Below are 21526 nucleotides of genomic sequence, written 5' to 3' on the forward strand. Positions count from 1 at the left end.
TTCTTAGATTGTGCTTTGGCAAGTGTTATATGACTGGTTTAAAAAAAAACAAACAAACAAAACAAAAAAAAAAAAAAACAAACAAATAAAATGAATCCGATCAGATTATGCATTGTCGGATTTTTGATAATTGGATTCGGATTAATTGTTAATCAGATCGGATTCTATCCAATCCGACCCAAATTTGACCCGTTTACAGGCCTACTTCCAAATGCATGGTTGTTCCCTGAGCACAGTTATTATTTACTTCCAAAAATTTGTTCGGTGTATAGTGTTGTTCTGGGGGAAATGCAATACAACGCATCAATTCTTATTCAAAACATGGTTGCCAATGGGAAAAAAAAAAAAAAAAATTAATTATATATATGGTTCCCCATCTTGAATGTCAAAGCAGCCAACAGCAAAAATTAATTACCAAAAAATTACAATTTGGATCAGAGAAACAATAATCAACGCCATACATTTGGATCAGGAAAATTACATTCGTACACTAGTGAACATGTGACCAGCGTTTGTCATTATCGTAATGAGACCATACTAGCTAGATACACTTGACGAAGAAGAGAAACCTGATTTGTACAACAATACACTCAAAAGAATCAACATTAGGGAGAGAGAGAGAGAGAGAGAGCCTCACTCCGAATACACAACCAACCCATAACACCCCATGCATAATACACACACCACACAATCTCAGTCCAGTCATATATAAAAAATCAAACCAATTCTATTGAAAGCCTTTTGTCGGTTCCGGTTCATTCCAAATTTGAAGATCAAGACCATCATTGACTTCCTGGCTTTCTCTAGTGAACCCAGAAACTGAAACATCATTTTCGGCTCCATGAGACTTCTTTAGCTTTGCCACAAGAACCCACATGTTTGCAAGCTCATTTTCAAGATAAGCCTCTCTTTGTTTGGATTCCTCTACCTTCTTTTGTAGCTCGGCCTCTCTTTGATTCTTTTCTACTAGAGCAGCTTCATACGAAAGCTCTCTCTCCTGGCTCAAAGCTAGTTCCCTCTTGAAATCTGAGGTCAAACCGCCACCTTGATCCTGCTGCTGCCGCCTGACGTGACCATCTCTGCGGCCGTTCCTGATAGTGGAGGAGCTATTTCTACGCTGGCTTGGGGAGGAACTCTTTTGTGCCGTCAGCTCAGCAGATAGTCGCTCGTTATGGTTCATGAGTTTGGTAACTTCTTCTGACAACGCCTTGAGCTCAACAGCAGCAGCAGAGGCTAATCCTTTTGCATATGAACTCTCTTCTGCTAGTTTCTGGTTCCGAAGTTCTAGCTGCTCTTTTGCATCAGTTAGTTCAGCCACTTTATGTTTGAGTCTTTCAATTTCAGTTCCCTGATTACAAATAAAAGTTGATAGATTAAGATAACCAAAGCATACCCTTCCTTTCTTGTCAGGAATAAGATGGAAAAAAATTATGGACACATCATCAAAACCATTTATTTATCTAGTTCATTAATGTAAACATATAATGGCATCTCTGTAAACTAGCTGATTTTCAAGCCATAAGATTATGCATATAGAACCTTTTTTTTTTTTTTTTTTGATAAATTCAATTATGCATATAGAACTTTACCAAACAATGGGTCCAATAAAGCCATGGGGCACCGCCAATTTACTAACTAGTTTATTAATGACTTATGTGGCATTGCCACTCAATGCTGTTTACAAGACCCTGCTCTCTTTCTTGTTTACAAGACCGTCCCCGTTGCGTCTTTCTTTCAATTTCCCGCTCCACAACATTTTCTGACTCTCAAAATGAAGGTTCCGTTTTTGTGTGGAAACAAAGCATTTATCCATGTTTCATGTCCTTACTTTGAGCCGCCCAAAGGACATGAGTCTTACAACTCCACCACTGTTCCCCTGTGAATTAGATGTCATAGCAAACATATCCGCAAAGACCTCCCTCAAAAGCCTTTTTTGTCCACACCAGGTGTCAAGCCAAAACTATATTTTGTGACCATCACCTACTAGTATGTAAGTCGGAAAAAAATCATCCCTTACCTTCATGATGCACTTCCAAATATCCACATCATGCAACCCCCTTATGCAACAAGCAGACCAATCACCCCAATCATAGACATAACTTGCCTGCTCCACAAAATTTCCCAAGAAAATCTCTATAAACATTCACCAATAAGGCCTTGTTGAAAAACTCTAGTGTTCAAACACTAGAGCCCCCTCTCTTCTAAGGTAAACTAGCTTTACTTAAATTCCTCCCCAAGGCCCTGCCAAAAAAAATCTTTCATCATTTTCTCCAACTTCTTTGTCATTGAGAAAGGAATGGTGAAAATAAAACACATGTTGGCAGACTATTGCTTTTTATCGAAGTATGATCCCCTTTGAAAGATATTGCCTTTTCCAAGTTAGTTAGCCTCTTCTCAAACTTTTCCACCAAAATATCCCACACTTTTTTACTCTTGAGGGAAGAGCCCAGTGACAACCCCAGATAGGACCCTAGTAAGATGACTACCCCCGGCACCCCAAGTTAGCCGCCAAATCTCCACCTCGAAGCTCCCCCCAGCGGAATGATCTCTCTTCATAAAACTAAATCTCAGTCCATACAGCTTCAAAACAAAATATTATGCATCTTGGTACACTTAGTACTCCCTCATTCGCTCCAGAAAACATAGTAGTGTATCATCAATAAATAATAAATGATCAATTGATAACATCTCACCAACCATGCCTCCAACTTTAAAATTTAGTCAAATAGCAGGCACCAACCACTTTCTGAATGATACTACGAAGAAACCCATTACTATGAAGGGGAGATATAAAATTTCCCTGCCTCAAATTGTCAAAGAAACCTTTAGCAACCCCATTCACAATGATAGAAAACCTAACCATAAAGATGCAAAACCGGATCCACCAACACCAATTCTCCCTTTTCACAACCTTCGGTGCAAGAAGCAAGCAAATTGCGTGCTTAATATTACACGACCCACTCCACTGAAAAGATTGAGAACACCACTCCACACCTCTTACAAATTGACAATAAATTAAACGATAATTTACACTACCCCTCTCTTGCACATGCAAACCAATCCATCAAGAAATTGCCCTTACTCTCAAATTATCTTGGGTAAATTACACCGACTTCCCCTTAGTTTTGGAGAAAATACAGCAAGCCTAACAATTTTTGCATAATTACACCAACCTCTCTTTTAGTAAGTATAAAGGAAGTTTTATTGCAGATGATGTGAAACACAAGGATGGACAAGGAAAAATATACACTTCAGTGCAAAAGAGATGATGAAATTATTTTTCTATCAATATGACTTACCAAATTATTGAGGAAAAAGGAAACTTTGAATTAAAACATTTAGGAGACCTAATGTAATTATGCCAAAAATGTGGAGTTTGTTGTATTTTCTCCAAACCTCAAGGAAGGTTAGTATAATTTACCCAAATTATTCTTCATCCAAATAGCTTCTCATGCTGCCATCCAAGCAAAGAAACGGGTGACCAACTATTCTCCAAAGATGAGTCCCAAAACTCCTCTGAACTCTCTAAATTAGATGTCATCGCAAACACATTCGAAAATGCCTTTGTCTACACCAGGTAGGGGTGAAATCGGTCCGGTTCGGTCAGTGATTGAGCAAAATTCTCGCCGAACCAAACCCCTCGGTTTTGTATATGGACGCACCGACACCAACCAAGAAAAGCTTTCAACTGTCCCGAACCATTGTATATTGGTACGGTCGGTTTCAATTCGGTTTATTCGCGGATGGTGTAAACCAAACAGAGAGGAGAAAATATTTGAAGACCCAAAAGGTCACTTTCCAAGGCAAAAGAGAAGGAGCATAGAAAAATGAGAACTCAAAATCGTAGATTTTTTAAACAGAAAAATAAAAGCTATAGGGAAAGATGTAGAGTAACAGAAGTAGAGAGAAATCACCACCCACGGAAAATAATCTATTCACTTTCCAGATCTGGTAAAGAAGATAAGCATCTCTGTCATGCAGCATGTACATGGATTGCTATATGTTAGATCTGGTTGAGAGTGGTAAATCGAAGACATCAATGAGCCAAAGCTTTATGGACTTCGACGGTGATTACAAAAAGCCATTGGGGAGAGAGAGGAGCAATGTGTGAGGGATGATGGGGATATAAATGTTACACGTGTGGATGACTCACATTACTTCTAGGGTATGTGTGGATGGCTGGGATGTAAAATAACAAACGGTCCGGTTCGGTGGGTTTTGGTCTCTCATACAAGAAAACCGCAACCAAACTGAGTCCAAAAAAATTAATAAAATCAAAACCGCACAGACCGTTTTAAGGGAACAAACAGACCAAGAACTGTTTTTTTCGGCCGGTTTTGTTGGTCTGTTTGGTTGAGTCGGTTAAACTTTCACCGCTAATACCAGGTGTCATGCCAAAACTATATTCTGTGACTATCACCCACTCTAAAACATGTGAAAGGGAAAAAATCATTACTTACATTCATCATTCAACAAGGACTATTGAAATGATTTATAGGTTTCACTTTGGCTTTTAAAGAAATATAAACATTTTGGACAAATCAACAAAGATACTTAAACAAAAATGTATCATACTGCATGTAACTAATGACAGATTTTATGTGATTGCATAAGTTTCCTTCAACTAACCTGAGCTTGTAGAAGCAACCTTTCATTTGAATCTCTTAACACTTTACTCTCGTTGGCCATGCAATCTCCGTTAATGCTTTGTGCTTCTAAGTAACGTTGTGAATGCTCAATGATTGGATTGGAATTTTTCAGCTCTAGTGCATCAGAGAGCTGTTGTTTCAAGGACGCAATTGTTTCTTGCAGTCCTTCACATTCACAGATCTGAAAAAACAATATATTTGGTTACAACAGATTCTAAACCAGTAAAATCATGAAACAAGTAAAAGTTCTATAGAAATTGAACAAGTCCTGTACGGCAGTACTTTTTGGTTGAGCTGCTCTTGAATTATTCGATTATCTGCAGCTTTAACCTGTAGAAAGAAATAATAATAAGTTGCTTCTGAGGAAGAGGGAAAAAAAAAAAAACTTTATACATTGTAGGATGATCACTATCCGAGACTGAGGAGAATATTTTAGTTATTCCCTGCTTACTTTTGCTTTATACACATTATTCTAAATTGTAACTCATCACATCCTGTTTAGTCTCAACTATAAGTTAGAGCTGTTAGCATATTATATTATTATCTGAGCTTTTTGGTTTGTAATTATTCTATGCCCTCAGGGCTCGACTTGTAATTGTCTCATCTTGTAAACCCTAGTCTTCATTTATAAATAGGGGATGATATTCTATCAAACCCTAAGCTGGTTACTCAAGCTTCATGGTATTAGAGCAGAACCTCTAGGGTTTCGGCTCACCCTTGTTGGTCGACCTTTGCACCAACGACTCTAGGGTTCGAAACTTACCTAGGTTGATCATCTGCTGAGATCTTCAGGTCGCCGTCGTCACTCAGTCGCCTTCCTCTCGTCGATCTCTGCTTCGTCTTCCTCACTCAATCGCCGTGGTCACTCAGTCGCCTTCCTCTGTCGCGATCGTCACGCAGCCGCCTCCCTCGGTTGATCTCCTCAGCTCATCGACCTCCTCAGTCTCAGCCCGTCGATCTCCTCCGCCAGTCGATCTTCCAGCAGTTCGTCGATCTCTCTCTGGTATACTCTCATCACTGTTTGGTATACTTATGTCGTGTATATAGACCGTACCAATACATATATAAATGAATAACTAAATAAATACAAAAAAAAAAAAAAAAAAAAAATGGCCTCTTAATTTTGTTATATAGTGGTCATTGTGCCTGTTCTTTCATCACCACCTTCCGGGTTTGTGATTGCCACTAGTTTTGTTGCGGGTTCGGTAGTATAGTATCGATGGCAGATTCCACCAGTGTGTCGTCTACTTCTCAAACACCGAGGAGTGAGAGTCTCATTATACCTACTACCATGACTGAGAACCCCAACCCTAGTCTGAAAATCACCACCTCTCTATTTAATGGTTAGAACTACCTAGCATGGTCTCAAAGTTTGACTATATTTTTGAAGAGCCGAGGGAAGATGGGGTATGTGGATGGCAGGATACAGGCACCTAGTACCACTGACTCAGGTTATGACCAATAGAAGATTACCAACTCTTTGATTATGGGTTGGCTTATTCATTCGATGGTTCCTGAAATTGGTAAGAGCTACTTGTCTATGGAGACTGCCCAGGATGTTTGGGATGCTGTAGCTGCCACCTATTCCCGCAATGGGAATTTCTCACAGGCATTTGAGTTGCGCCGCTCTATTCAGAGCTCACTTCAGGGGGAGCAGACTGTTCTTCAGTATTTCACTTTCCTCACCAACGGCTGGAAACGCCTTGACTACCTGGAAGACTATAAGCCCGTTTGCCCTGCTGATTCTGTCGGGTACAAGAAGTTTATCGCACGGGAACGGGTCTTTAAATTTCTGGCAGGCCTAAATGTGGAGTATGATCCAGTTAGGGGTCGAATTTTGGGTATGGACACTCTTCCTTCACATCAGGAGGCATTTGCCTATGTACAGAATGAGGAGAGTCGCCGGTCTGCTATGATGTCCCCTGTCTCTATTGACCGCTCAGCATTACTGTTTACTCCTCGAGATGGCCTCAACCCGACTCCCATCCCTCCGTCTGCTACCAAGGAGTCTGTATTCTGTGATTATTGCAAGAAGTCGCGGCATACTTATGAGACGTGTTGGAAGCTGCATAGGACTCCATCCGGGGGTTGAGGTGATCGGTCTGGTTCTCGAGGAGGTCGATCCGGCCAGTCTAGAGGACGTGGTTTCTATTCCCGAGCTCATCAGTCTAGTGTCGTTGATACATTTGATTCTAATTCTGCTTCTGTTGGCCAAGCTTCTGATACTGAGCTGGAGGATGCTTTGCGCCAATTGTTGGACCAGTGGTCCTCTACTGCTCTCAGTACAGCTTCCTCGTCCTTTGCCCGCTCAGGTAATTTAGCCTCTTCTCCTTGTGTTTTCCTGTGTCATAAGTCTTTGCCTTTGATTATTGATTCCGGTGCCTCCGATCATATGTCTGGCTCCTCTGATCTTTTCTTTATCTATAAGCCCTCTTCAGGTCCGGACAAAGTTAGGATTGCAGATTGTACTGTTCCTTCCATTTCTGAAAAAGGTTTAGTCCAAGTCACTCCTACCATACATCTATCTTCTGTTCTCCATGTTCCCAATTTTTCTGTTAATCTGTTATCCTTGAGTCGTCTTATCCAAGATTTGAATTGTAGTGTGACGTTTTTCCCTGATCATTGTCTTTTTCAGGATCTTGTCACGAGGAGGACGATTGGCAGTGGTAGTGCAGAAAATGGTCTCTACTTCCTGGATCAACCGGACAAACTTGCTCATTCTTCCACCACGTCTTCTACTACCCCCGCTGATTTATGACTGTTTGGGCATCATTCTTTTTATTTACTTAAACATTTATTTCCATCTGGTTTCACAAATCATCATGTGACTGACTTTCTTTGTGAGTCTTGTCAACTTGGAAAACAACACAAAGCTTCTTTTGCTCCCAGTTTGAATAAAAGTTTAGTTCCTTTTTCATTAATACATTCTGATGTTTGGGATCCCTCTCGTGTTATGTCTGTGAAAGGTCATCGATGGTTTGTTACATTTATTAATGATTTTTCTCGTGCTACTTGGGTATATCTCATGAAAGATAAGAGTGAGGTTTTTTCTGTCTTTCGCAATTTTCATAAGATGATTTGTACTCAGTTTGGGGCCACTGTCAAACTATTTCGTTTTGATAATGGCGGGGAATACATAGATTCTAGGTTAGGACAATATTTCTCTTTTCATGGCATTATCCATCAGACCTCTTGCACCAATACCCCTCAACAAAATGGGGTGGCGGAATGCAAGAATCGGCATCTTCTTGACATGGCTCGGTACATGTGTTTTTTTATGAGTGTGCCTCGGCCCTATTGGGGCGACTCTGTTCTCATCGCTGCCCATCTTATTAATCGTCTCCCTATTCAGGTCTTGCAAAAACAAGCTCCTCTTCACGTCCTCCTAGGTTCTCAGTCCTTGTTTTATATTCCTCCCAAAATTTTTGGTTGTGTCTGTTTTGTTCATAATCACTCTCCTTCTCGAGGTAAGTTGGACCCTCACTCCCTCAAGTGTGTTTTCCTTGGTTACTCTCCTACTCAAAAGGGGTATAAATGTTACCACCCTTCTTCTCGTAAGTGGTTTGTGTCCATGGATGTTACTTTCTTTGAGTCCCAATCCTATTTCTTGTCCTCTTCGGTGTCACCGTCCTCATTTCCGGGGGAGCCTTGGTGTGAAGTGAGTCCTGTGCTTCCTATGGTGGACCCAGTTGTTCTGACATCACCCTCTTCTACTGTGCTTCCTATGTTGGAACCAGTTGTTCTTGCACCACCCTCTTCTACTGGGACTATAGAACCCAATGTCACCAAGGATAAGGACGGGCATGTTTATGTCCGAGACATAGACAGACAACAAGTTAACTAGATACAAGGGACCACTTCTGCTCCTCCACTGCCATCTCTTGCTTCTGATGAGAGTTTAGGTAACTTTAAATCTCTTGAGTCCATTGATCTTGATGTTCCTATTGCCAAAAGAAAGGATGTGAGATCTTGTACTCAACATCCTATCTCACAGTTTGTGTCCTACACTCATTTTTCATCTTCATATAGAGCGTTTGTGTCCAATATTTCCTCTGTTAGCATTCCTAACCATTTTCAGGATGCTCTTGCTACCTCTGAGTGAAAACTAGCCATGATTGAGGAAATGAAAGCACTTAGGAAGAATGGCACTTGAGAATTGATTGAGTTACCTACAGGCAAACGACCTGTGGGATGTAAATGGGTATATACTGTGAAACACAAAGCAGATGGGTCTATTGAGCGTTACAAGGCAAGACTTGTGGCAAAAGGGTTTACTCAGACATATGGCATTGATTATCAAGAGACCTTCGCACCCGTGGCTAAGATGAATTCAGTCAGAGTACTTCTCTCTCTAGCAGCTAATCTAGATTGGCCGCTTTATCAGTTTGATGTCAAGAATGTCTTTCTCCATGGTGACCTCGAAGAAGAGGTATATATGGACATTCCTCCTGGTTTTGAGGATCATCAGACAGAAGGCAAAGTATGCAAGCTTCGGAAGTCATTATATGGTCTCAAACAGTCTCCAAGGGCTTGGTTTGAGAGATTCACTCAGGCTATGTTTAAATATGGCTTCAAACAGAGTCAGGCAGATCACACCTTGTTTGTGAAACATTCCTCACGTGGTAAGACTACAGCACTTATTGTTTATGTAGATGACATAGTTCTTACAGGCAATGATAGTGGAAAAATACCTCTGCTGAAGAAATATTTAGCTAATGAGTTTGAAATCAAAGACTTGGGAAGCTTGAAGTATTTTCTGGGAATTGAAGTTGCTCGCTCTAAGGATGGGATATTTATCTCACAGAGAAAATATGTGCTTGACCTACTGAAGGAAACTGGGATGCTTGGCTGCAAGGCATGTGCCACTCCACTGGAACCCAATCAGAAATTGGGGGATGATGAAGGAGGAGAAACTGTTGATAGGGGGAGCTATCAACAATTAGTGGGTAAGCACATTTACCTATCTCACTCCCGTCCTGATATTGCTGTTGCTGTCAGTGTGGTTAGTTAGTTTATGCATGCTCCTCATCAGATTCACTTTGAGGCTGTCATGAGAATCTTGAGGTACTTGAAGTCAGCTCCTGGCAAGGGTCTTTATTTTTCAAAGTATGATCATCTTCGTGTGAAAGCCTATACAGATGCTGACTGGGCTGGATCAGTAATTGATAGGAGATCGACTTCAGGGTATTGCACCTTTGTTGGAGGCAACCTAGTTACTTGGAGGAGTAAGAAACAGAATGTGGTTGCCAAGTCAAGTGCAGAAGCTGAGTTTAGAGCTATGGCACAAGGTGTGTGTGAACTTTTATGGATCAAGTTATTGCTGAGTGATCTAGGTATTGATCAGACGGACTCCATGCGGTTATACTGTGATAATAAGGCCGCCATTAACATCGCTCACAATCCAGTTCAACATGACAGGACAAAATATGTTGAGATTAATCGTCACTTCATTAAGGAGAAACTCGCTAGTGGTACCATTTGTACCCCTTTTGTCCAGTTTGGTGAACAACTTGCTGACATTCTCACCAAGGGGGTTGGGAATAAACCATTTCATGACATATTAGGCAAGCTGGACATGAGAAATATCTTCGCACCAGCTTGAGAGAGAGTGTTAGCATATTATATTGTTATCTGAGCTTTTTGGTTTGTAATTATTCTATGCCGTCAGGGCTCGACTTGTAATTGTCTTATCTTGTAAACCCTAATCTTCATTTATAAATAGGGGATGATATTCTATCAAACCCTAAACTGGTTACTCAAGCTTCAAGAGCAACATTAGTAAAACAGGACATTCAGTTCAATTAATTGAATAATGAACATTCAGCCATCCAATGGAAAAAAAATAAAAAATAAAAAAATCATTCCAACACATATTTTGCGCAGTATTTGAGATGAGTCTAACAGTAATATTTAGAGTCTCATTTTAATGATTCCATTTGTTTTAAAAAAGCTAGCACTGTAGGAGAGATTTGCATCTCCATATCAAAAAAAGGAAAGAAACAAAAGACGAAATCATTTGGTTTCCAATTCAATTTCCAATTATGTCCATAAAATAATGATATTCACAAGTCATGATGACCGACATATAATCACCTCAAGCTCAAAGGACTTCTCATTCAGTTGTTCCATTAGTTCAGCTACAGACTGCAATTCAAAACTAAATTAGTTTAATAAATCTTCCTGGACAGCAGCATGGAGCAGCAATAGTTCTCAAATTAATTAATAATTAAGAAGCAAGCATCCTATGCAACTCAAGAACACAACTCACTTGTGATGCTTCTACATTATCCATTTTGCTGTGAGAATCATTAATGGAATCAGCAATTTGCTTTTCGAGCAAAGCTATTTGTTCATTCTTCGTTCTGATTTCATCATTCAACTTTCTTATTTCCACCTTAAATTCAAAAAGAATATTAGTTGAATTTTCAAGGCAATAAAGAGCAGTAGTAAACACAAATGATACAGAATCAAGATATTACATAAATATGTTGCTTTCTAGGGTTTCTTGCAACCTCCTCAGACAACCGCTTTAGAGCACTTGAATGAAGTGCCACCTCTCCAGACAATATCTTTTGCTGCTCTCTCAGAAGATCAATTTGATCAATTGTCTTTATGCTAGTCTGGCATTGAATAAGACAAATGAGTTCTAAATCAGGCTATGCAAAACCATTCTTCTTGCCAAGTCTTCAATTATACAACTAAATTAAATACATCATAGAAGTTATCAAGATGACACTAGGAAGAATGGATTTGAATTTTAAATATTTAGTCAACATCTTAATGTGAATTTGCAATTCCAGCTTTGACTAAATGTAGTCAAATTTTAACAGAGACAGCGGGAGGAATATCAAAAGTGAACCTAACAAGATTCACTGACATAGAAAATTTATACTTCTTGGCAACTCCAATGTGCCTTACATAGAGAACCAGAAAGGGTAGGAATGAACAGTTAATCTTACTTCATAATATGTCCATTGGCTTGCACTTTAAGGAGATTGCAAACTCTACTCATTCAACTAAGCCTGTTACAACTACCTGGGCTCAACTAGATGCACATTAAGGACATTCTCCTGTACTTAAATAGCAAAAGTCTTAGGAAATAGGACGGGAGGGCCATATCCTTTGGGCAAGAGCAGCAAAAATAGGCTTCAAAAAATATAATCAACAGGCAAGCACCTGCTGAATTTATGCATTCCCAAGTTCAAGAACACAGTAACAAGGAAATGAATACATATCCTATTATATAAAGTGTATGTCCCATTTAGTGGTAATGCTGCATGCTCTTTTCTTTCTCCCAACTATGCCCTCCACATCCAACAACTGATGGACAGTTTTTCTCATTCATCAAACTGCCACAAAATGCTAAAGGTTGTCCTCATTAATCATATTGCCCTAAAATTTAAATGTAGAACTGCGAACGCATCCCGTTTGCACCCACTACTAGTGTGTATATATATAGTATTCTGAAAATCTTATAGCCAAACCTAGGCAACTACTGATGACTAAACAAAGGGACTCATGGTTCCAAAAGTATACAGGAAAGTTGCTCATCTGCCCCCTCCAAATGTTGACCCTCTCCTCTCTCTCTCTCTCTCTCTCTCTCTCTCTCTGTGGGATACTTTCTTTTTCCTTTTTTGTTTTGAACATTTCAACAATATTTTCAGACATTAATCATGTCTTCAAAACTTTTAAAACCAATACCTGCAAAAGTTTTCAAGAACTTCACTATATAAAACCTAGCAGACGAGATGTATTTAATTCAGTTGTTTACAGTTTAAAAAGAGAAAACAACTATTGCATACCAAAGGAGTCTCTTGTCCCAAAAACTTATCATCAGGGCCTTCTCTATGCTGTCTGGCCTCTGATAAGAGATCCGCACGAGTGTTTTCCGTAAGTGGAGAATGTGAAAGCCTGGATTCCATTTGAAAATTAACACTTTCTGCTTGAGGAGTTGAAGGTGTACTAATAGACTTGACTCCACTTGATTTATCACTGTTGCTTGCCAAAGCCCCTGAACCACTATCTCGTTTCTGTTTAAAATGTAGAATTAATTAGAAAGTGAAGGGAAAAAAGAAGTTAACAGAAAAAATAATAACAAAGAAGAAAATACAGAACTAGGCATCTACCACTTTAACAGTACAGGAAAATTTTACTAGAACACACAACAATTACATGTGCTTGCAACCACACAGAAATCCAAATGAAGAAAAGCCAAGATTGAAATCATGAAATTGAAGCAAAGTAAAACAAAGATAAAGATTGAGGACTACTATAAAAGAAATGTAAACTTCATTTCTCAGAACTCCCAATAGTTTGGAAACCCATTTGAGACTATTACTGGTATAATTGGCCATCGAACATATACATTAACCACTTTGAGACTAGATTATAAAAGATTCATATTCTAATACCCGTAGCTTTAACCAGTTTAGCAACCCATGCTTCCGGGTTTTCTTCTCCTCCTTCAATGTATCATCAGCAGTTTCAGAATTCCCATCAAGGGAGACATACAAGTCAATGTTTTCATCATCCAAGATCAAGTCTCTCCTTCTGTGAGGAAGGTATGCAAGCTGCACATTCAACATAGGAAACTGCAATCAGATCATACTAAAATAGAATAGATATAGAGAAGGATAGAAGTCCAGCCGTTTAACAGAATCCATACCATTCGATTATGTTAGATAAGTTAATTTTTTTCCCCATTTCTTGTCAAACAACTTGATGGGTATTTTAGAGGTTTAAAAATAAAAAAAAATAAAAAATTGGGATCACCCTATCAAAATACCTCCTCTTCTCCAAAGGAATGCCTTCTTCTAGGACCAAGGCGGTTAGGAACTCTTGATGATTGTGAAGTTTTTGTCGAGACCAAAATTAACTTTGTTAACCGTTGTATTCTCCCCAACAAGGCAGCTTTAGCTTCCTCTTCCTGTTCCAATCTTGATTGCAGCTTGACTTGACCATCTTCCAGCTTTAGACATCACAGTATACCAAACAAATTCGGTTAATTCATGCATGACAGCTGTTTATCCAAGATGTCTGAAGTAATCAGTAGTATACTTATACATGACTTTAAAAATACAAGACAGCATTATATATATATACATATATATATATATGTAATAAATAAACATCAAGTACGTAGAAAGCTAAATAAAATAGGCAGGCTGGAAATCAAATATTATCACAAGTCACAAGTCACAAGTCACAAATAAAAAGAGTTATTAAATAAATGAATAATTAAAGAGCAGTTACTAAACTAACTAAACAAAACATAGATGGGATAATAGGAGGGATGATTACCTCCAAAACAACTAACGAAGAAGCAAGATGAGTTGCCAGCAGAAGTGGTTTACTTAAGAGGGTAGACACGTGCTTTTTTTTTCCCCACTGTTTTAATCAGCGAGAAAATCACACATCTAGGTATTCTGATTCAGAGTTTAACATGACTATACAGAAGGAATGCAAAACAAAAACTAATAACGGATCTCATACAATGCAAGTGGTTTAGATTAAGTTAGATATAGAAAAGTTTATGGAAATCAAACTTTGTGTGGACGTGATTAAAGATTCTCTTTTTGTACCATTATAAAAGCTGTGAAACATGGGCATAACACATGTACATATACATAAGAGCCCAGAGCATATTTGCTTGAAGCGGGGTTCGGGACAGGAGCTGGGGGAGTATGGGCATATATAAGTTTCTAAGGTTAGGAGCACCTATGGGAGCATGTATATATTTTATATATAAATATATTCTAACAATTATATTTTCTGCTTAGTTATAATATGTTTTAAAATATGAATAAATGTTTGAGACTGATGTCAACTACAAATTGTCTTTGTCAAGAATAAATAAATATTATGTAAATAGAAAGTAGTTTTTCTTTTGTTTCTTTGAGATTTGAATAGTTAAGAGTTTCTACATCAGTTGGGAGTGAGTTTACAAGTTTCTTCCTTGGGAGCGCAGACACGCGCTTTTGAGTAAGAAATGTCTCCCAAGTAGGAGTTTCCTGCTACGAAGGTGCAGAGAAGTGATGTAGAATGCTTTAGAGAAAAGAGGGCCACAACCCTAACACAAAACGACCTCTGAACACGATATATTAATCCAAGTTGAATAATACAAAGAAAGCCCCAACACTTACAGCGTAAAACCCCTAATCAAAATATGAAATCATATCCTATTATTATTTGGCAACTAAATCCTAACTAAAACTATAATTCAAAATAAATATTAAAAATATAATTACAAAATAAAAAAAGTCTCCATGCCAACGTAGAGTGCATATGATCCGCATCACTAAGCCACATCCAAGAAACTTAAATGAACCATAGACTCGACAAAAGAATCTACAAAAGAAATGATTGAAGAGGTGCTTAAAACTATAGTGATGTATATAAATCTATATTGACTAATTATTACGTGTCCTCAACAAAGCACAGAATAAAAACATTCTCCTCTTCACAACTTCCACTCCATGGAGATTCAATGCAAGGACCTGATTATTTTGTGCTTGCTTAAGAGGAAGCTAACTTGGGGAAGGATAATAATATCACACCTTTTATATTAATCAATCAAACTGTTACAAAGACAGAAAGACACTGATTAAAGAATTACAATATAATCTAAATAAGAAAACACAAATAATAAAATGATTCCAATCATATATTCTAACACTCTCCCTCAAACTGGTGCAAAGATGACTCTCATAACCAGCTTGCCAAGGATGTCATGAAATGGTTTACTCTCAACTCCCTTGATGAGGATATCTGCAAGTTGTTCACCAGACTTCACAAATAGAGTACATATTGTACCACTAGTGAGCTTCTCTTTGATGAAGTGATGATCAATCTCAACCTGCTTTGTCCAGTCATGTTGAACCGGATTGTGAGCTATGTTAACAGCAGCTTATTATCACAATATAACCGCATGGAGTCCCTCCGGTCAATTCCCAGATCAAGCAATAACAACTTGATCCACAAGAACTCACACACGCCTTGTGCCATAGCTCTAAACTCAGCTTCTGCACTAGACCTGACAATTGCATTCTATTTCTTACTTCTCCAAGTAACTAAATTGCCTCCAACAGGTACAATACCCTGAGGTGAACCTCCTATCAGTCACAGAACCTGCCCAATCCGCGTACATATAAGCTTCCAAACTAAGATGATCATGTTTCAAAAAATAAAGACCTTTTCTAGGAGAAGATTTCAAGTATCTCAAAATTCTCATAACTGTGGCCAAGTGTATTTCATGAGGAACATGCATAAACTGGCTAACTACAGTAACAACAATAGCAATATCAGGACGAGCATGGCATAAATAAATGAGTTTACCCACTAGTCTCTGATAACTCCCCCTATAAACAGTTGCTTCCCTATTATCATCACAAAATTTCTGATTAGGCTCCAGTGGCGTGTCACAGGCTACACTTCCAAGCACCTCTATTTCCTTCAACAGGTCAAGGACATATTTTCTATAAACCAAAACCAAAAACAAAACCAAAACCAAAACCAAAACCAAACCAAGCCTTAAGCCCCATCAAATGGAGTCGGCTACATGAATCCTTCTCCAAGGACAAAATTTCTCTGACAGATGAAAATCACATCTTTGGACCTAGCCACTTCAATTCCCAGAAAATACTTCAGGTTCCCTGAGTCTTTGATTTCAAACTCACTTGCCAAATACTTCTTTAACAAAGGAATTTCTTCAACATCATCTCCTGTAAGCACTATGTCCTCCACAATGAGAGGAATGTTTAACAAACAAAGTATGATCAACCTGAATCTGTTTAAAGCCATATTTAAACATCACCTGAGTGAACCTCTCAAACCAAGCCCTAGGCGACTGTTTGAGGCTATATAATGACTTCCGAAGTCGACATACCTTTCCCTTGATTTGAAGAGTTTTAAAGGCAGGAGGAATGTCCATATATACCTCTTCTAAGTCACCATACAGAAAAGCATTCTTCACATTCAAATTGAGTGACATAAAGCAAAGGCAGAAAAATGATTGTGCTTTTGAATTCTTTTGAATTGGGAATCTTCGTCCTTACTCACAGGCCAATTTTGCTATTTATTCGGTACCAGAAAACATTTGCCGTGGAGAGGAATAAGCTTTTGCAGTGTGATAGCTATTGTGGTGACGTTTTCTGGTACCTTGTTTCGTCCTCCTTTTCTGTCTCTTTTTGTTGTTGATTGTATTGGTATACAATGTTGTACTATTTAAAAGAGTATTCCGAGAATTACGGGCAGTTTACTCAAATGTGTGTAGATCGTTTTTTGACGTGGCAAATAGGACTGTGGGAAGAGAGTCGACGGTCAGTTCCGGTAAAGTTTGTTTGTGGGTACAAGGAGCAACAAGCAAAAATATCAAAGATAAGGTGTTTGAACAGAAGGGTTAACAGAGGTAACAAATCCTGTAGAAGTGTTCGAATAAAAGATTTGGAGTTTTTTTATAATAAAAAAAAATAGTAAGCAACATCGGACTCCCCTTATATACCAGAGGTCAAGGACAACGATGGCCAGTGGATATAAACGTAGTTACCGTGGTCGTGGCCAATCCAGATTAACTGCCAGAGAGAGAAGTATTCTGACTGAATTCATCTTTGCAATTGGGGCAAATGTCTCTTGGTAATCCACCCCATGGGTCTGAGTGAAACCCTTTACCACAAGTCGAGCCTTATACTACTCAATTGAACCATCTTCCTTATGTTTCACAGTATATACCCATTTACATCTCATAATTCATTTTCCCCTAGGTAACTCAGTCAAATCCCAAGTGTCATTCTTAGGAAGCACTTTCATGTCCTCTACCATAGCCAGTTTCCACTTAAGAGTAGTAAGAGCATCCTGAAAATGATTAGGTGTACTAACAGAGGAAATTTTTGACACAGGATTTATATGAAGAGGACAAATGAGAATAAGATACAAAGTTAGAAATTGGATGATGAGTACAAGATCTCACACCTTTTTTTTCGACAATGGGTATATCAAGATCAGTAGGCTAGACTTAGAGGTTACAATATCAGGAGCTTTATCAAGAGAAGAAGACGACAGTGATTGATCAAAATTGGTCTCTTCTATCCAAGTAACTTTCTACCTTTCTTTATCCCTGACATAAACTTGCCCTTCTCTATTCTTGACAACATCAGATTTAGTATTGCTAGTATTAGGTACCATTGGAGGCAGTACTGAGCCAGGAATAATAGAAGCAATAGGACTCTCTTCACACCAAGGCTCCCCTTGAAGAGATGACGAGGACACTAGACTAGACAAGTAGGATTGAGACTGAAAGAATGTGACATTCATGGACACAAACCATTTACGAGAGGGAGGATGATAAAACTTGTACTCCTTTTGAGTAGGAGAGTAAACTAAGAACACACACTTGAGAGAACGAGGATCCAACTTATCCTGAGAAGGAGAATGATTGTGAACAAAACATACGCAGCCAAAGATTTTTGGAGGAATGAAAAACAGAGACTTAGAACATAAGAGAACCTGAAGAGGTGCCCTTTTTTATAAGACTTGGAAGGAAGACAGTAAATGAGATATGCTATAGTAAGAACAGCCTCGCCCCAATAGGACCGAGGGACACCCATAGAAAAACACATACAGCGAGTCATGTTTAGGAGATAACGATTCTTACGCTCAACAATCCTATTTTGTTGATGGGTGTTAATGCAAGATGTTTTATGGATAATACCATGAGTGGAAAAATATTTGGCCAACCCAAAATCAATGTACTCAACTCCATTATCAGAACGTAAGACTTTGATAACCGCCCCAAATTGGGTACCATCGTATGGAAGTTTTGAAACATAGAGAAAACCTCAATCTTTTCTTTCATGAGATACAACTAAGTGGCACAAGAGCAGTCATCTATAAAAGTAACAAACCATCAATAACCCTTCATTGACAACACACCAGAGGGGCCCAAAACATCATAATGAATTAAAGAAAAAGGAACATAACTTTTATTATTACTAGGAGCAAAAGAAGCTCGGTATTGTTTGCCAACTTGGCAAGACTCACAATAAAACTCAGAGACTTTATTTTGGATAAACAAAGAAGGAAATAAATATATTTAAGTAATAAAAAAGATGGATGTCCTAGACGGCGATGCCACAACCATAAATCTTCCGTGGTGGATGGAGATTGGATGGAATGATGAACCAGTCGGTCAGTCTGATTTTGGATATAGAGACCATTTTCTGTTCTACTACTGTCAATCGTCTTCTTCGTGATAAGATCCTGAAAAAGACAAGAATCAGGAAAAAAGTTACGCTACAATTCAAATCCCGAGTAAGATGACTCAATGACGATAGATTAACAGAAAAATTAAGAACATGTAAAACAGAAGATAAAGGTAGGGAAGGGGTGGCACGGATTAAACCTTTCCCGAAAACCGAGGAAATAATACCATTAACAATCCTAACTTTATCCTGACTTGAGGCGGGTGTTTAGTCTAAGAAGAGATCAAAAGACCCAGACATACGATCGGAGGCACCAAAATCAATAATCCATAGCGAGGCCATATGGGATACGAACACACTAGATGATGAGACTAAGTTACCTGAATGGGCAAACAAAGAAGATGCGCCTGGAGGAACCGTAGACCGGCGATCAAGCAGACAATGCACAGCATCCTCAAACTCAAAAGGCGACATACCAAAGACCAGATCATTAGTTTGCATAACCGAAGCTGAATCATGTGTCTCTACAGCACTAGACTGATGAGCACGAGAGTGAGACCCATGTCCTCTCGACTAACTAGAACAACCACCTCTATGACCCGAGCGAACCCCTTGACCCCCTGATGGAGTACCATGAAATTCCAACAAGTCTCCCAGGTATGCCTCGGCCAGTGACAGTAATCACAGAATAAAGTATCCTTCCCTGAAGGATTAGAAGGACACGATAAACCAACCCCATCCCGAGGTGCAAAAAGTAATAATGAACAGTCTGTGGAAGTCGGTGGTCACATGGCAGAATGACGACTCACTTTATTTTGGACATAAGCAAAGGACTCTAGAAAAGACGAAAGAACATCCATGCCAAGGACACGACTCTGGACCGGGTCAAACTCCACGTTAAGGCCTTCCAGAAACTTGAAGACTCCCTCATGTGCAAGAAACTTCTGGTAGCCAGTGGAGTCAACGGTGAGACAAGCTTGTAATCCAGGAGATGATCGAGGCTTTTCCAACCGTTAGTCAGAAAGGTGTAATACTGAAGAGCTGTCTGCTCCCCTTAGAATGAGCACTGAATAGACAGGCACAAGTCAGATGACTAAGAAAAATTTCCCTTTTGAGAATATGTAGCAGCTATTGCCTCCCAAATATCTTGGACAGTCTCTCTATAGATAAATAACCTCTACCAATCTCAAGGACTATGGAATGAATAAGCCATCCTATGATCAAAGAGTTGATAATCTCCCATTGATCATAGCTAGGATCAACAATATCTGCTGCTTGAACTCTCCCATCAACATATTCCATCTTCCCCTTACTCTTCAGAAAAAGTGTAAGACACTGAGACTATGCAAGATAATTCTGACCATTAAATAGAGAAGTGGTGATTTTAAGGCTAGGGTTTATGTTCTCAAAAACAGTGTGTTATCAGACCATAGGATGTTGAGAGACACTTGAAGGCTATTACAAAGGATTCGAAACACACAGGGAAAACCCGAGGGAAGTCCAAGAAACACTATCAGACCATGAAGACATTAAGAAATACCTAAGAGGGTGTTAGCGATTCTGTCCGACCCAGGGCCTAAAAAGAGATGTGGCTAAGGTTGTCGCAAGCTCTAGAGAGGCTGAAGGGTGCATCAAAATACTGCCCAACAATGTCGCAAGCCCTAGAGGAGGCTTGAGAGAGTGCTGAAAAAGACTGGAGAAGGCTTAGAGAAGATGGGTGGCTGTCAGAGTGGTGATTGGTGGCTATCGGAAGGGTGATTGTTGGCTGTTGGAGGTATGGTAGTGAGATAGGAGCCTCAAGGCTCTGATACCATGTTTGCTTAAGAGGAAGCTAATTTAGGAAATGATAATAATATCGCCCATTTTATATTAATCAATCAAACTGTTACAAAGAACAGAAAGGCATTGATTAAGGAATTACAATATAATCTAAATAAGAAAACACAAATAATAGAATGATTCCAATCATATATTCTAACATTTTGAACTTACTTTAATATTAATAAAGTGGCACTTAGTTTAACTCAATCAAAGTCATGTTTATATATTTTGTTGATAATTGTACTATTTGATTATTGTTTGGGGAGTTGTGTAATTCAATTTGATGTTTAGTTCCCAGAATCTGTAAAGTGGTACAGAAAGTGGAAGAACTTTTGTGTGATGTTTTGAACTGGGTACTATGAATATGTATTTTATATTTGTTTAAAATTTCTGTTATGCTCTGTCTTCCTCAAGGGTGGTTTAGTCTTTCTTTTGTAATTAGGATATTAGAGTTTCGTTAGTTTAGTATATATATTGTATTCAGCCCTTTTGATTATTATTCAATATCGAGATTATTATGTTTATTATCATAGATTATTGTTCAATATAGAGATTATTATGTTTATTATCATAGTATCAGAGCTAGGTTACAACAGCAGACTTAGCACGTTGATGTACCCTTCTCTCATTTGTCATCTTCTTCCTTTGTATACGTCCTTCGCAGGTGTTCTTTTCTCCCATATGACCTGCGAATCATTCTGGAGCAACTGTTCTAGGCACCGCAGGTGTTCTCCTCCCACATACGACCTGCAAATCCTTCTAGAACATCTGTTCTAGGCATCGCATCTTTTGTTCTAGGCATATCGACTCTCGCAGCCATTGGTTCAGTGGTTAAGACTTGGCCTAATAACCTTAAGGTTA

The 21526-nt window shown here is 38.9% G+C and overlaps 1 protein-coding gene across 4 annotated transcripts in view; it reads right to left on the reverse strand.

The window, feature by feature from the left end:
- Window positions 1-428: 428 nt before the first annotated feature.
- LOC145788638 (kinesin-like protein KIN-7K, chloroplastic) overlaps window positions 429-21526 on the reverse strand; it is an 85098-nt gene continuing 64000 nt past the window's right edge. For 2 of the 4 annotated variants that reach the window (XM_082912654.1, XM_082912655.1), the window contains exons 16-25: window positions 13950-14036; window positions 13435-13617; window positions 13061-13219; window positions 12452-12679; window positions 11129-11269; window positions 10918-11043; window positions 10743-10793; window positions 4932-4979; window positions 4630-4830; window positions 429-1348 (exon numbers count right to left, since the gene is read on the reverse strand). In XM_082912654.1, coding sequence (XP_082768780.1) covers window positions 728-1348; window positions 4630-4830; window positions 4932-4979; window positions 10743-10793; window positions 10918-11043; window positions 11129-11269; window positions 12452-12679; window positions 13061-13219; window positions 13435-13617; window positions 13950-14036 — 1845 coding nt within the window. In that variant the 3' untranslated portion in view covers window positions 429-727. The remainder of the gene's footprint in view (window positions 1349-4629; window positions 4831-4931; window positions 4980-10742; window positions 10794-10917; window positions 11044-11128; window positions 11270-12451; window positions 12680-13060; window positions 13220-13434; window positions 13618-13949; window positions 14037-21526) is intronic. The other 2 variants (XM_082912656.1, XM_082912657.1) reach the window with 1 other exon arrangement.

The sequence above is a fragment of the Camellia sinensis genome, unplaced genomic scaffold (assembly GCF_055761805.1).
Source record: "Camellia sinensis isolate YWXY unplaced genomic scaffold, ASM5576180v1 Unanchor4, whole genome shotgun sequence".
Classification (NCBI taxonomy): Eukaryota; Viridiplantae; Streptophyta; class Magnoliopsida; order Ericales; family Theaceae; genus Camellia; species Camellia sinensis.